The sequence below is a fragment of the Panthera tigris genome, chromosome B4 (genome assembly GCF_018350195.1).
Source record: "Panthera tigris isolate Pti1 chromosome B4, P.tigris_Pti1_mat1.1, whole genome shotgun sequence".
NCBI lineage: Eukaryota > Metazoa > Chordata > Mammalia > Carnivora > Felidae > Panthera > Panthera tigris.
Window position 1 is genome coordinate 3,488,910 of NC_056666.1, and position 10,842 is coordinate 3,499,751.

General features: G+C 56.9%; 1 protein-coding gene across 1 annotated transcript; it reads right to left on the minus strand.

Annotated features, from left to right (window-relative positions):
• Positions 1-515: 515 nt before the first annotated feature.
• On the minus strand, positions 516-6,993 carry KLF6 (Kruppel like factor 6). The gene is made up of 4 exons (XM_007081166.3): positions 6,655-6,993; positions 3,198-3,771; positions 1,713-1,836; positions 516-1,069 (listed from the first exon to the last, which is right to left on the minus strand). The coding sequence occupies exons 1-4, from the start codon at positions 6,754-6,756 to the stop codon at positions 1,018-1,020; spliced, it is 852 nt and encodes a 283-aa protein (XP_007081228.3). The 5' UTR covers positions 6,757-6,993; the 3' UTR covers positions 516-1,017.
• Between the last annotated feature and the right edge of the window lie 3,849 nt (positions 6,994-10,842).

Below are 10,842 nucleotides of genomic sequence, written 5' to 3' on the forward strand. Positions count from 1 at the left end.
CAGGCCCAATGCCTTCACAGGGCATCACGAAATTCTCCAAAAAGGGAATTCAAATTCAGAATCATTTAAAAAATAATCCTATGCTGCACAACTGCCTTTCTGAAAGGGAGTGTTACAAAATCGAAGGGGGGGAGGGGGGGAGGATTGTGTATTGCCAGGCCCAGATGGCTAGGGATCGCCGAAGTTGACCAACCACACGTTAGCTGCTCAGTAACTGGGATCGACATTGCAGTCCTGATTGAAGAATGGAAAAGCAGATAGTTCCCCAGACCATGCATTACTTTTTGTCTTATAAGGAAAAGTTATCGATGTGTTATATTTGTAAATACACAGCTTAGACGACGGGTAACACATGAGCTCCTGTAGCCGGTAAACAAGCTACTTGACACATTGCACGTTTCATAGCTGCACCAGACACCGAACGTTCTCTCGCACGGGAAGGGGCTCCCCTCCCCACACCCACTCGCCACTCGGGGGTCAAGACCACCCACTCCCGCCCTCCATATGTTCCCTTCTTTTTTTTTTTTTTTTTTTTTTTTTAGTTTTTATTCTAAGGCGCAGACCCCACCCCCTAGGAAATGTTTGGTGGTCATCTCCTCTCGTGGTATATACTCCGCACACACAAAACATTCAAACTACGCGTTTGCTGCCTCTCGCGGCCTTGCCACCGCGAGGGAGAAGCCTCGGCCTCATCACACAGTCAGAAATAGATCCTCCACAGACAGGCAACCCAACCGGTAACATTCTCAGTGCACATGCTCACGGCAAGGGCTTGGGGACCACTCGGAAGGCAGGTACCGGTGGTGAGTCGGGGCCACCCAAACACCACACACCGCGGGTGCCCTGCCGCTTCTGACGTGACGTGGTTCGCCCTCGAGAGACCTTCCCAGTAGAGGTCCTGGAGGCAGCTGGGTGGGGTGCAAAATGGCATGCTTTGGCTGGAACACGCACCCTCCTTCCACGGCTGTCTCTCAGCCTGGAAGCCTTTTAGCCCGCAGGATTCGCCGCTCTGCCCCCTCACAGGTGCCTCTTCATGTGCAGGGCCAGGTGGTCGGACCTGGAGAAACACCTGCAGGGCAAATAGGCATCCAACACGTTAGGTGTCCGCCTGCGCTGAGGCTACAGACCTGCGGCCTGGCCTTCGCCCCGCCCCCTCCGGGCCCGGCCTCGCCCCGCCCCCCTCCGGGCCTGGCCTTCGCCCCGCCCCTCTCCGGGCCCGGCCTTCGGCCCGCCCCCCTCCGGGCCTGCCCCACGCCCCGCCCCCCTCCGGACCCGGCCTCGCCCCGCCCCCCTCCGGGCCTGCCCCACGCCCCGCCCCCCTCCGGACCTGGCCTCGCCCCGCCCCCCTCCGGGCCTGCCCCACGCCCCGCCCCCCACCCCTCCCGAAGGGAAGTGGGGATCCACGGAGTCAGGGAGGCTCATTCCCCGGACGTGAATGAAGGCCTCCACCCAGCTCTGGGGAGCACTTCACCCGACCTCACTACCCAGCCTTCAAGTTCCAAGGGTCACAAAGTATGAATGAAATCACTCTAGTCTCACGCGCACAGAACACAGTTCTTCCTAATTTGGGCAACTGGCATCTTACAGACGCTTTAAAAAAGTCCCAGGCTGAAATGACAAATGCCATCTCGGGACAGGAAAATGCCTGCCTTCTGCACCGCACGCCTGTTCCTCGCTGGCATTCCGCGCCCCTGCACTTTGGGAACACATACCTGTCACAGTGAGAACATTTAAAAGGCTTGGCACCAGTGTGCTTTCTGAAGTGTCTGGTTAACTCATCGCTTCTTGCAAAACGCCACTCACACCCTTCCCATGAGCATCTGTAAGGCTTTTCTCCTGGGAAGAGAGCACACGACAGGCACACCGTGATTTCACTGAGCAGGAGGAGGTGTGCTGTGACCGCGCACAAGGAAGGGGCTGGAGGAAAGTCAGCTCAGGGGCAAGCCCAGGGGCCGGCCTCCTCGGGAATTCAGTCCCCCTTCAATTAAGGACTTAGGGACGGAGCCCGCACTCCAGGGGACACCCAGGAGCCCCCTCCTGACCTAGCCTTGGGCCATGTGACGGTAATCAGCGCTAACGTGTAAGAATGACAATTACTCAGACTGGCGAAATAGTTCTGGGCTGACGTGTCAGCCCACTGGACCCACAAGCCCTGGCGGGGGCAGGCTTTTATAGCTCTCTCCATGGAAACGGTTTCTCTCAAGTGCTTATTTTGTTCCTTACTCACTTCCCTGTGGAATGAGGCTTTGTAGTTTCCTCCGGGAAGCGACATTTCTCCAAAACTGAGGTCATGAGTTTCTGGGAAACCCCATCCTCAGGCCTTCAAAGCACTTTCTAAATGGCCATCCGACGGCCAGGCTGTCTTCACCCGTTGGTCAGACAGCAAACACGAATTCACTACGAGCACTACCTGAGGGTAGTGAAGGTTCTGCCACGACCTGTCCTCAAGTGTGACGCCGGTCAGGACAGACGGGGACTCGGGGACCCTGACTTGGGGGGCTCCGAGGTCCCTGCCTCGTCACAGGGTGGGTCGGTTTACGCGACTCCATCCACAACATCCCTCCCGCCTCTGGAGCCTGTGTGATTCTGCCCCCGGTCACCCCAGACTATCACGGTAATTTCACATGCGACTGTCATCTAAGTTGTGGTCTTCTGTGACAAAGTCTTTTTTTTTTTTTTTTTCCCAACTGGTTTCAGAAAACAAAGGCCACGTGATACACAGAGAAATTCTCAGGAAGTACCCACACATCAGTACTGCCTCCCACGTTGCGCACTGGCCAAGCTCCCGTCTCGCAGCAGCACGGCTGACACCGGCGTGCTCCCCGCTGCCCGGCCACCCTTTGTCCCCACCCCAGGAGAAAATCACGGGCCGCTTCACGTGACGGTCTGCACGGATGCCGCAGACCGGGCACCGCGGGCCTGGATGGGCGGGGAGGTTGGAGCGAGTGAGGGGTGTGGGGTGTAGGCAGAGAATGGGATTTACCTCATCCGGGTAATCTCAAAGTGTCAACCGTTCATCGGGCACACATGTCCAGTCCTTCCGCTCCTACTCTGTCCTCCCCAGAGACCCAACTCTTTTGGGGGAGGCATGAGGTGAGGACGCGTCCGCTCGCCGGGGCCCCGGCCCCCTCCCAGGGCTGGTGCGATTCAGCGGCGCCCACCAGCGGCCCACCTCCCGCGTGGCAGGAGGGACTGACCTGTGTGAGTGCGCTGATGAGCTTTCAAGTGCGAGCTTTTGGTGTAAACTTTCCTGCAGCCGTTAAAGTGGCACCGATGCACCCTCCTGCGGCCATCTGGGGATGCGTCCCCGCTGCCCTTGTCACCCGGCTTCCCCGCAGTCCCACTGCGCACCTTCCCGGGAGGGTGCGGCTCGCCTGGCACGCAGCCCCACAGGTGAGAAGCCTCCCTGCTCAGTTCTGGAGAAGAAGGGGGTGTGGAGGTGACGGACGAGCTCAGGGTCCCCGAGCCGACCAAGACTTCGCCGATGGGGTCGGAGGAAAACTTGGTGGTGGGGGACAGTTCCTCGGAGCTGTCGGAAGACTCACTGCTCACGTCCGAGTTGAGGCTGTGGGTCTCCACGTTGTAAGCACAGCCGGGGCTGTTCAGAGCATCCTCGGGGGGAGTGGAGGAAAGCTTCGGGTCCGGATCCTCCTTTTTCTCCCGAGCCAGGATGATTTTGGTCCACAGATCTTCCTGGCTGTCGAACTTGATTTCGGAGGCCGACACATAGCAGGGCTCGCTCTGGAGGTAACGCTCCAGCTCCAGGCAGGTCTGTGCGAAAGGAACCACAAGAAGGCACGTGATTGTGACGACTGAAAATGGAACCGAAAGCAAGTTGCCAAAAAACATGCAGGAATCAAGGGCAGGTAGACCGTGGCCGTGGCCGTGGCGCTGTTCGAATCGCGTCTCTAGGAGAGCGAGGGGGAGGCTGTTTCTAGGAATGGATATGCACTCGGAAGAAAGACCAGAGGTGGAGCCTCTCCTGGCCTTCCCAGGTCGGACCTGTGGCCACAAGGACTGATGGTCACGAAGCCATTTTGGTTACAGTTACCGGTGTTGACGTTACTAATGAGTTTCCGTGAGCCACACAAAGAAAACCGGCCTGAGACAGTCCCCCCTCCCCGCCCGACAGGTTTAACCAGATTATCTGACAGTGTGGAGCACCATGTGCATGAAGGAATGCCCCGGCCGCCCTCCCTTCTCACGCACAAGACAGAAAGGCTGCCCAGCCCGCAATGCAATGTGTTCTGACATTGCGTGTGTCTGTCTTTAGAGACACAGCTGAGAGCACAGGGCCACGCTCAGCCAGCAGGCGCAGCCCGCTGACGGTCTGTGTTCGGGGGCATCAGTGGAGCTGCAGACGAGCCACCCCATTTCCTGCACAGCCCCGACCCAGGAGGCTCTCAAAGAATGCCATTCCCAAGTGCAGGGGCCGTGCTCACCCACAACTTTAATGACTTCCACAGTGGTCCGAGAAAAACAAGAGCTTCAACAACAGGAGTGGAGAAGTAGTTCCAGAATGGCCATCTGCTATTGTAAAGAATGCAGGAGGGGAAATTCCTCCCCAGCCCTGCTGGGAGTCCCACAATGGACAAGAACTTTATCTACTGGCCAAGAGTACAACTGTATGAGTCATCACTCTGTTTCTTTCACGCAATGCCAAAGGAGACTTCCTTTTGAAATTCTGATCAGCGGCCAGAAAAGGACCCGGTTCAAACATACATGCAGGTGTCACGGACAGTGCCCCTCCCCAGCCCCACAACCAACCTTTCAAGAAGCTACAACTGCCGAGAGAGCAGCATCCCCTCTCCCCACCATCTCAAACTTCCTAGCCACTGGAAAAGAAAAACGGTAGGAAACATTTTAGGATTACATCGTGTCCGCCCTTATCTCTACTAGGATCAACTGCCTGGGTGCCCATATAAGGCTGTCCATACAACTGCATTTCTACAGATTTCAGTTTCTACAGCAAACTCTGCAAATCACGTTCAGGACCCGCAAAGCCTACCCAAAGGGCTCGTGCTTGCTTACTGAGCAAATGCGCCTGCTAGAATATAGCACATACCCTTCCCCCTCCCCACGGATTCGTCACATAGCCAGCATGAGCAAGCAAAGGGGAAAAAAAAAAAAACATCATTGTTTTCTCTTTACCCCTAAAATCAGACGTCTGAGTTACAGGGCATACTAGGTGCTCTAAGGACAGACACCAAGGGCTCCAACTGATGTTCCAGAGAAAAAGGAAAGCACATTTACTGAGGTCGTGCTAAACTTTCATAATCTGGCTAATTTAAAAATCTCCATTATGCCGATCAGCCCCAGGGACCCAAACGCAGCTCTCTCTCCGAGAGTTTAAAAGCCTCTGAAGGCCACCGGGAGCTCAGCCTGGCTTGGGGCCCAAATCCCAAATGCCCGAAGGAAACTACTTAGATCAATTTCAATCACGTCCTGGGGAGCAGCTACTTTAGGAGGAAAAGGGGGGGAGGGGAGAGGAAGGCAGAACGGGGCTGGGAACGATTAAGCAGGCATGTGAAGGTTGCAACACTTTGCATTTCATCCCCTTTAAAAGCTTTCTAGGCTTTGAAACCCACAGAATATATTTGATCTGCTAATTCACTTAGTGACAAAAAGCGAACAGCCTAGCAGGGGCAGAGACAGCCCTGACCCCTCCTTCTATCTTTTTAAAGACAATGGGACGAGTGTCAGAGTCTCCTCTCTCCCTTCAGGCAATCCTAACAATTGGGGGGGGGGGGGTAATAACTTTCTTAAATGTCCAATGTCAAAAATTCCAGTTCCACTAAAAAAAAAAAAAAAAAAAAAAATGCCGGAAACTAGGACTCTTCTTCTCAAACTCAGACTTGAAGCAATTTGGACGGGCTCATTGTCATATGACTGATAAGTCACTGGTTGTGCAAACATTGTTGGCTCTTTTTTTTTTTTTTTTTTCCTGGTCAACAAAAGAAGCAGGTAAGAAAAACAAGACAGATCCAAACACATTTTAAGGATTCCAAAGAGGAAAAAGACACTGGAAATGGCCCAGTAGAGAAAAAGAGCCGGTGGATGTGTCCCTGGTGACATTTTTAATTAAAAAAAAAAAAAAAAAAAAAAGAGTCTATGTACAGACACCAAAAAAAAAAACCCAAAAAACAAAAAACAAATCCAAAAACAAAAACAAATTCCCCATTAAAAAAAAAAAATACCCTTGGCAGTCCATGCAAGTTCATATGACAAGATCCAGCTGTGGAGTCTGGAGCTGGTACAAACACCAAACTTCCGCCAAGGGCTCGGGCCGGGATCAGGCCGCGGGGCTGGGACTGCCCTCCGGAGGATGCAGTCCAGGAGCCCCAGAAACGGGCGAAAACAGTCTGAGAGGCGACGCGCCGCTGCGCCCCACTCATATGACAACTCCGCTCCACGCCGTGAAAGGCCCCTTTTAAGTGCCTTCCGCACGCAGGCAGCAGAAGTACGTTTTAGGACTAATTATTTCAAATTTTTGTTTTTAATGTACCCAAACCATTGAACAAGAAAAAAAAAAAAAAAAGAAGAAGAAGAAGAGGAAAAATAAATGCACCTCCAACCACACACCATCCTGGCCGTGCGTGCATGCACTCCCTCCTCGGTGCACCGGGCACCTGGCACACGAAAATTCCAATTTACCTGTTGCCAATATTCCTCCAGGGAGGGCAGCGCCGAGAAGTAACCAGTCTCGTGCACAATCTGGAGTTCCTGGAAGATGCTGCACATTGGGAGTACATCCATGTCGGGTTGGAAAAGACAGTCACTGCTGTTGTGAAAACAGGGAGGTGTGCGGTCTGGAGTCGAGAGCGCAGCAGCCGTGCCTGCAGCGCCGGGGAAAGTTTCATGCAAACTCAGTGCACAGCAATTAGGCGCCGCGGGTTCGGATCCTGCCGGAGCCCAGAGACGCGCTCGCGAGCCCACACAATATTTGCAAACACCGGACTGACTGCAAACGTAACCCCTGCAAAACTTCCCTATTCAAAGCTCCCTGCCAGCCTCCCCCTCTTCCCCGCCTGGCTCCCCCCACTCCCTCCCCCCCACGTGACTCGCCCGCGCCCGCCCCGTGCACCGCCCAATCACGCTGCGCCCGGCCCGGGGGCTGCGCGCCGGTGATGTCAGCTGCGGCCAATGGCAGGCGGTGACTCACAGCGGCCCCGCCTGGCGTGACCGAGCCTCTCCATCACAGCCCTCGCCATTGGCTCAATTCGAACTTCAGGCGGCTCTGATTGGGAGGCGTCCTCGCAGGCTATTTTTAGCAGGGTATATAAGGCGCGGGCTGCCGCGCGCCGGAGGAGTCGGCGCTGGGAGGTGCGGGCCGAGCGGCTCAGTGCGCCCGCGGCCGGCCGAGGGAGCCGCTCCTCCTGTCCCCGGCCCGCGTCCCATCCCCCGGTCCCCGCGCCCCGGTGCCCGGGTCGGTCCCCGTCCGGGTCGCCCGGGCCCGGCGCTCGGGCCGGCAGTCCCATCGCCGTGCCCCCCCCGGCCCGCGGTCCTCGTCAGTCGTCACTCAGGCCCCGTCCCGGTCACCAGGCCGGCGTGCTCGTTCCCGTCCCGCCTCCCGGACCGGTCACCTGGGCCCCGTCACCGGGTCCCCGTCCCCTGCTCCCCGGCCAAGCGGCTCCGGCGCCGCGGCGGGGCCGAGCGCAGCCAGGCGGGCCCCCTGTCCCCTCCGTGCACCCTCTTCCGACCTCGGGACCGCGCTGCTCCCCTCCTTCGTCCTCAGCTCCGTCCCTCCCGTCCCTCCCGTCCCTCCCTTCCCTCCGACCTCTGGGCGCCCTGCCCCCTCAGGACCCTCTGTTCCCCCCGACCGCCTCCATCTCCTCTGACCCTTGTCCGTCCCCCCACCTTCGTCCTCCGCTGTCCCCTGTCCATCTTCTGTCCCGCCCCGTCAGTCTTCTGTCCACCGCCCCCCATTCTCTGTCCATTTCCTGTCCCCCCGTCAATCTTCTGTCCACCGACCCCCCATCTTCTGTCCCCCATCCACCTTCTGTCCCCCCATCCTCTGTCCCCCGTCCATCTTCTGTCCCGGCCATCAATCATCTGTCCACCGCCCCCCATCCTCTGTCCCCCGTCCGTCTTCTGTCTCCGCTGTCCCCATTCTCCTCTGTCCCCAGTCCATCTTCTGTCCCCCCCGTCAATCATCTGTCCACCGCCCCCCATCCTCTGTCCCCCGCCCATCTTCTGTCTCCGCTGTCCCCATTCTCCTCTGTCCCCCGTCCATCTTCTGTCCCCCCCGTCAATCATCTGTCCACCGCCCCCCATCCTCTGTCCCCCGCCCATCTTCTGTCTCCGCTGTCCCCATTCTCCTCTGTCCCCCGTCCATCTTCTGTCCCCCCATCAATCATCTGTCCACCGCCCCCCATCCTCTGTCCCCCGTCCATCTTCTGTCTCCGCTGTCCCCATTCTCCTCTGTCCCCCGTCCATCTTCTGTTCCCCCATCAATCATCTGTCCACCCCCCCATCCTCTGTCCCCCGTCCATCTTCTGTCTCCACTGCCCCCATTCTCCTCTGTCCCCTGTCCATCTTCTGTCCCCCCCGTCAATCATCTGTCCACCGCCCCCCCATCCTCTGTTCCCTGTCCATCTTCTGTCTCCACTGTCCCCATTCTCCTCTGTCCCCTGTCCATCTTCTGTCCCCCCCGTCAATCATCTGTCCACCGCCCCCCCATCCTCTGTTCCCTGTCCATCTTCTGTCTCCGCTGTCCCCATTCTCCTCTGTCCCCCGTCCATCTTCTGTTCCCCCATCAATCATCTGTCCACCCCCATCCTCTGTCCCCCGTCCATCTTCTGTCTCCGCTGTCCCCATTCTCCTCTGTCCCCTGTCCATCTTCTGTCCCCCCCGTCAATCATCTCTCCCTCGCCCCCCATCCTCTGCCTCCGTCCATCTTCTGTCCCCCCCCATCAATCATCTCTCCCCCGACCCCCATCCTCTGCCCCCGTCCATCTCTGTCTCTGCTGCCCCCATTCTCCTCTGTCCCCCGTCCATCTTCTGTTCCCCCATCAATCATCTGTCCACCCCCCCATCCTCTGTCCCCCATCCATCTTCCGTCTCCGCTGTCCCCATTCTCCTCTGTCCCCCGTCCATCTTCTGTCCCCCTGTCAATCATCTGTCCACCGCCCCCCATCCTCTGCCCCCGTCCATCTTCTGTCCCCCCCCATCAATCATCTCTCCCCTGACCCCCATCCTCTGCCCCCGTCCATCTCTGTCTCTGCTGCCCCCATTCTCCTCTGTCCCCCATCCATCTTCTGTTCCCCCATCAATCATCTGTCCACCCCCCATCTTCTGTCCCCCGTCCATCTTCTGTCTCCGCTGTCCCCATTCTCCTCTGTCCTCTGTCCATCTTCTGTCCCCCCTCGTCAATCTTCTGTCCGCCACACCCCCCGTGTCCTTCATCCATCTTCTGTCTCCCCTGCCCCCATTCTCCTCTGTCCCCTGTCCATCTTCTGTCCCCCCCGTCAATCATCTGTCCACCGCCCCCCCATCCTCTGTTCCCTGTCCATCTTGTGTCTCCGCTGTCCCCATTCTCCTCTGTCCTCTGTCCATCTTCTGTCCCCCCCGTCAATCATCTGTCCACCACCTCCCATCCTGTTCCCTGTCCATCTTCTGTCCCCCCTCGTCAATCTTCTGTCCACCACACCCCCCGTGTCCTTCATCCATCTTCTGTCTCCCCTGCCCCCATTCTCCTCTGTCCCCCATCCATCTTCTGTTCCCCCATCAATCATCTGTCCACCCCCCCATCCTCTATCCCCCGTCCATCTTCTGTCTCCGCTGTCCCCATTCTCCTCTGTCCTCTGTCCATCTTCTGTCCCCCCCGTCAATCTTCTGTCCACCACACCCCCCGTGTCCTTCATCCATCTTCTGTCTCCCCTGCCCCCATTCTCCTCTGTCCCTGTCCATCCTCTGCTTCCCCTTCTCTTCTGCTCCCCCCCACCCTGTTCTCCATCTCATCTGTTCCCTAATCTCCTTCTTTCTGCTCTGTTCACTCCAGCCTGCCCCCTCTTTCCCTCCCCTTCCAACTCTGGGTCCACCCTCTCTTCTGTTCCCCTTGTCTCTGCCTCATCCCACTCAGGCCTCAGGCCCATAGTGCTGGTGACTCCTGGTTGTGTCGTGAGGGTCTGGAAGGCCTGAGTGCTGGGTGCGAATCGGAGTCCCCCCTTGTGACTCCTTGTCTGGCACACACATCCGTATGCCTGGGAAACCTGCAATTGCAGGAAAAGGGTCAAAATACCCAGAAGGCCGATGTTGGATCTGCTGTCTTTGAGTGGGATGGTTTAGGGTAACGTATAGGTTTTACACTCGGATTCTGTGAGAAAGAATTTGGCCTTAAAAAAAGAAATGCCTTGAGGTGCCTGGTGGTTCAGTCGGTTTAGCGTCCGACTTCGGCTCCGGTCGTGATCTCACAGTTGGTGGGTTCGAAGCCTGCATTGGGCTCTGTGCTGACAGCTCAGAGCCTGGAGCTGCTTCGGATTCTGTCTCTCCCTCTCCCTCTGCTTCTCCCCCACTCACGCTCTGTCTCTCTCTCTCTCTGTTTCTCAAAAATAAATAAAAGTTAAAAAAAAAAAAAAAGAGAGATGCCTTATAACTGGATCTCAGGAAGGTCCCAGGCCTAGAACAGCATCCACATCCACATCATGTACTTGTTAAAAATGCAGTTTTCAGGGTCAATTCCCAAACCTGCGGAATCTGAAGCTGGGGGGCGGGGGCTGTCCCAGCCACTGTGTTCCAACAAGCCCGCTGCCAGGGATCTAGGACTTAGTGTCCATTTACTTGTTACCTACCACAAGGCCTTCATCCTAGGACGATGCCATCTAGTTCTAGTTGGAAGGCATC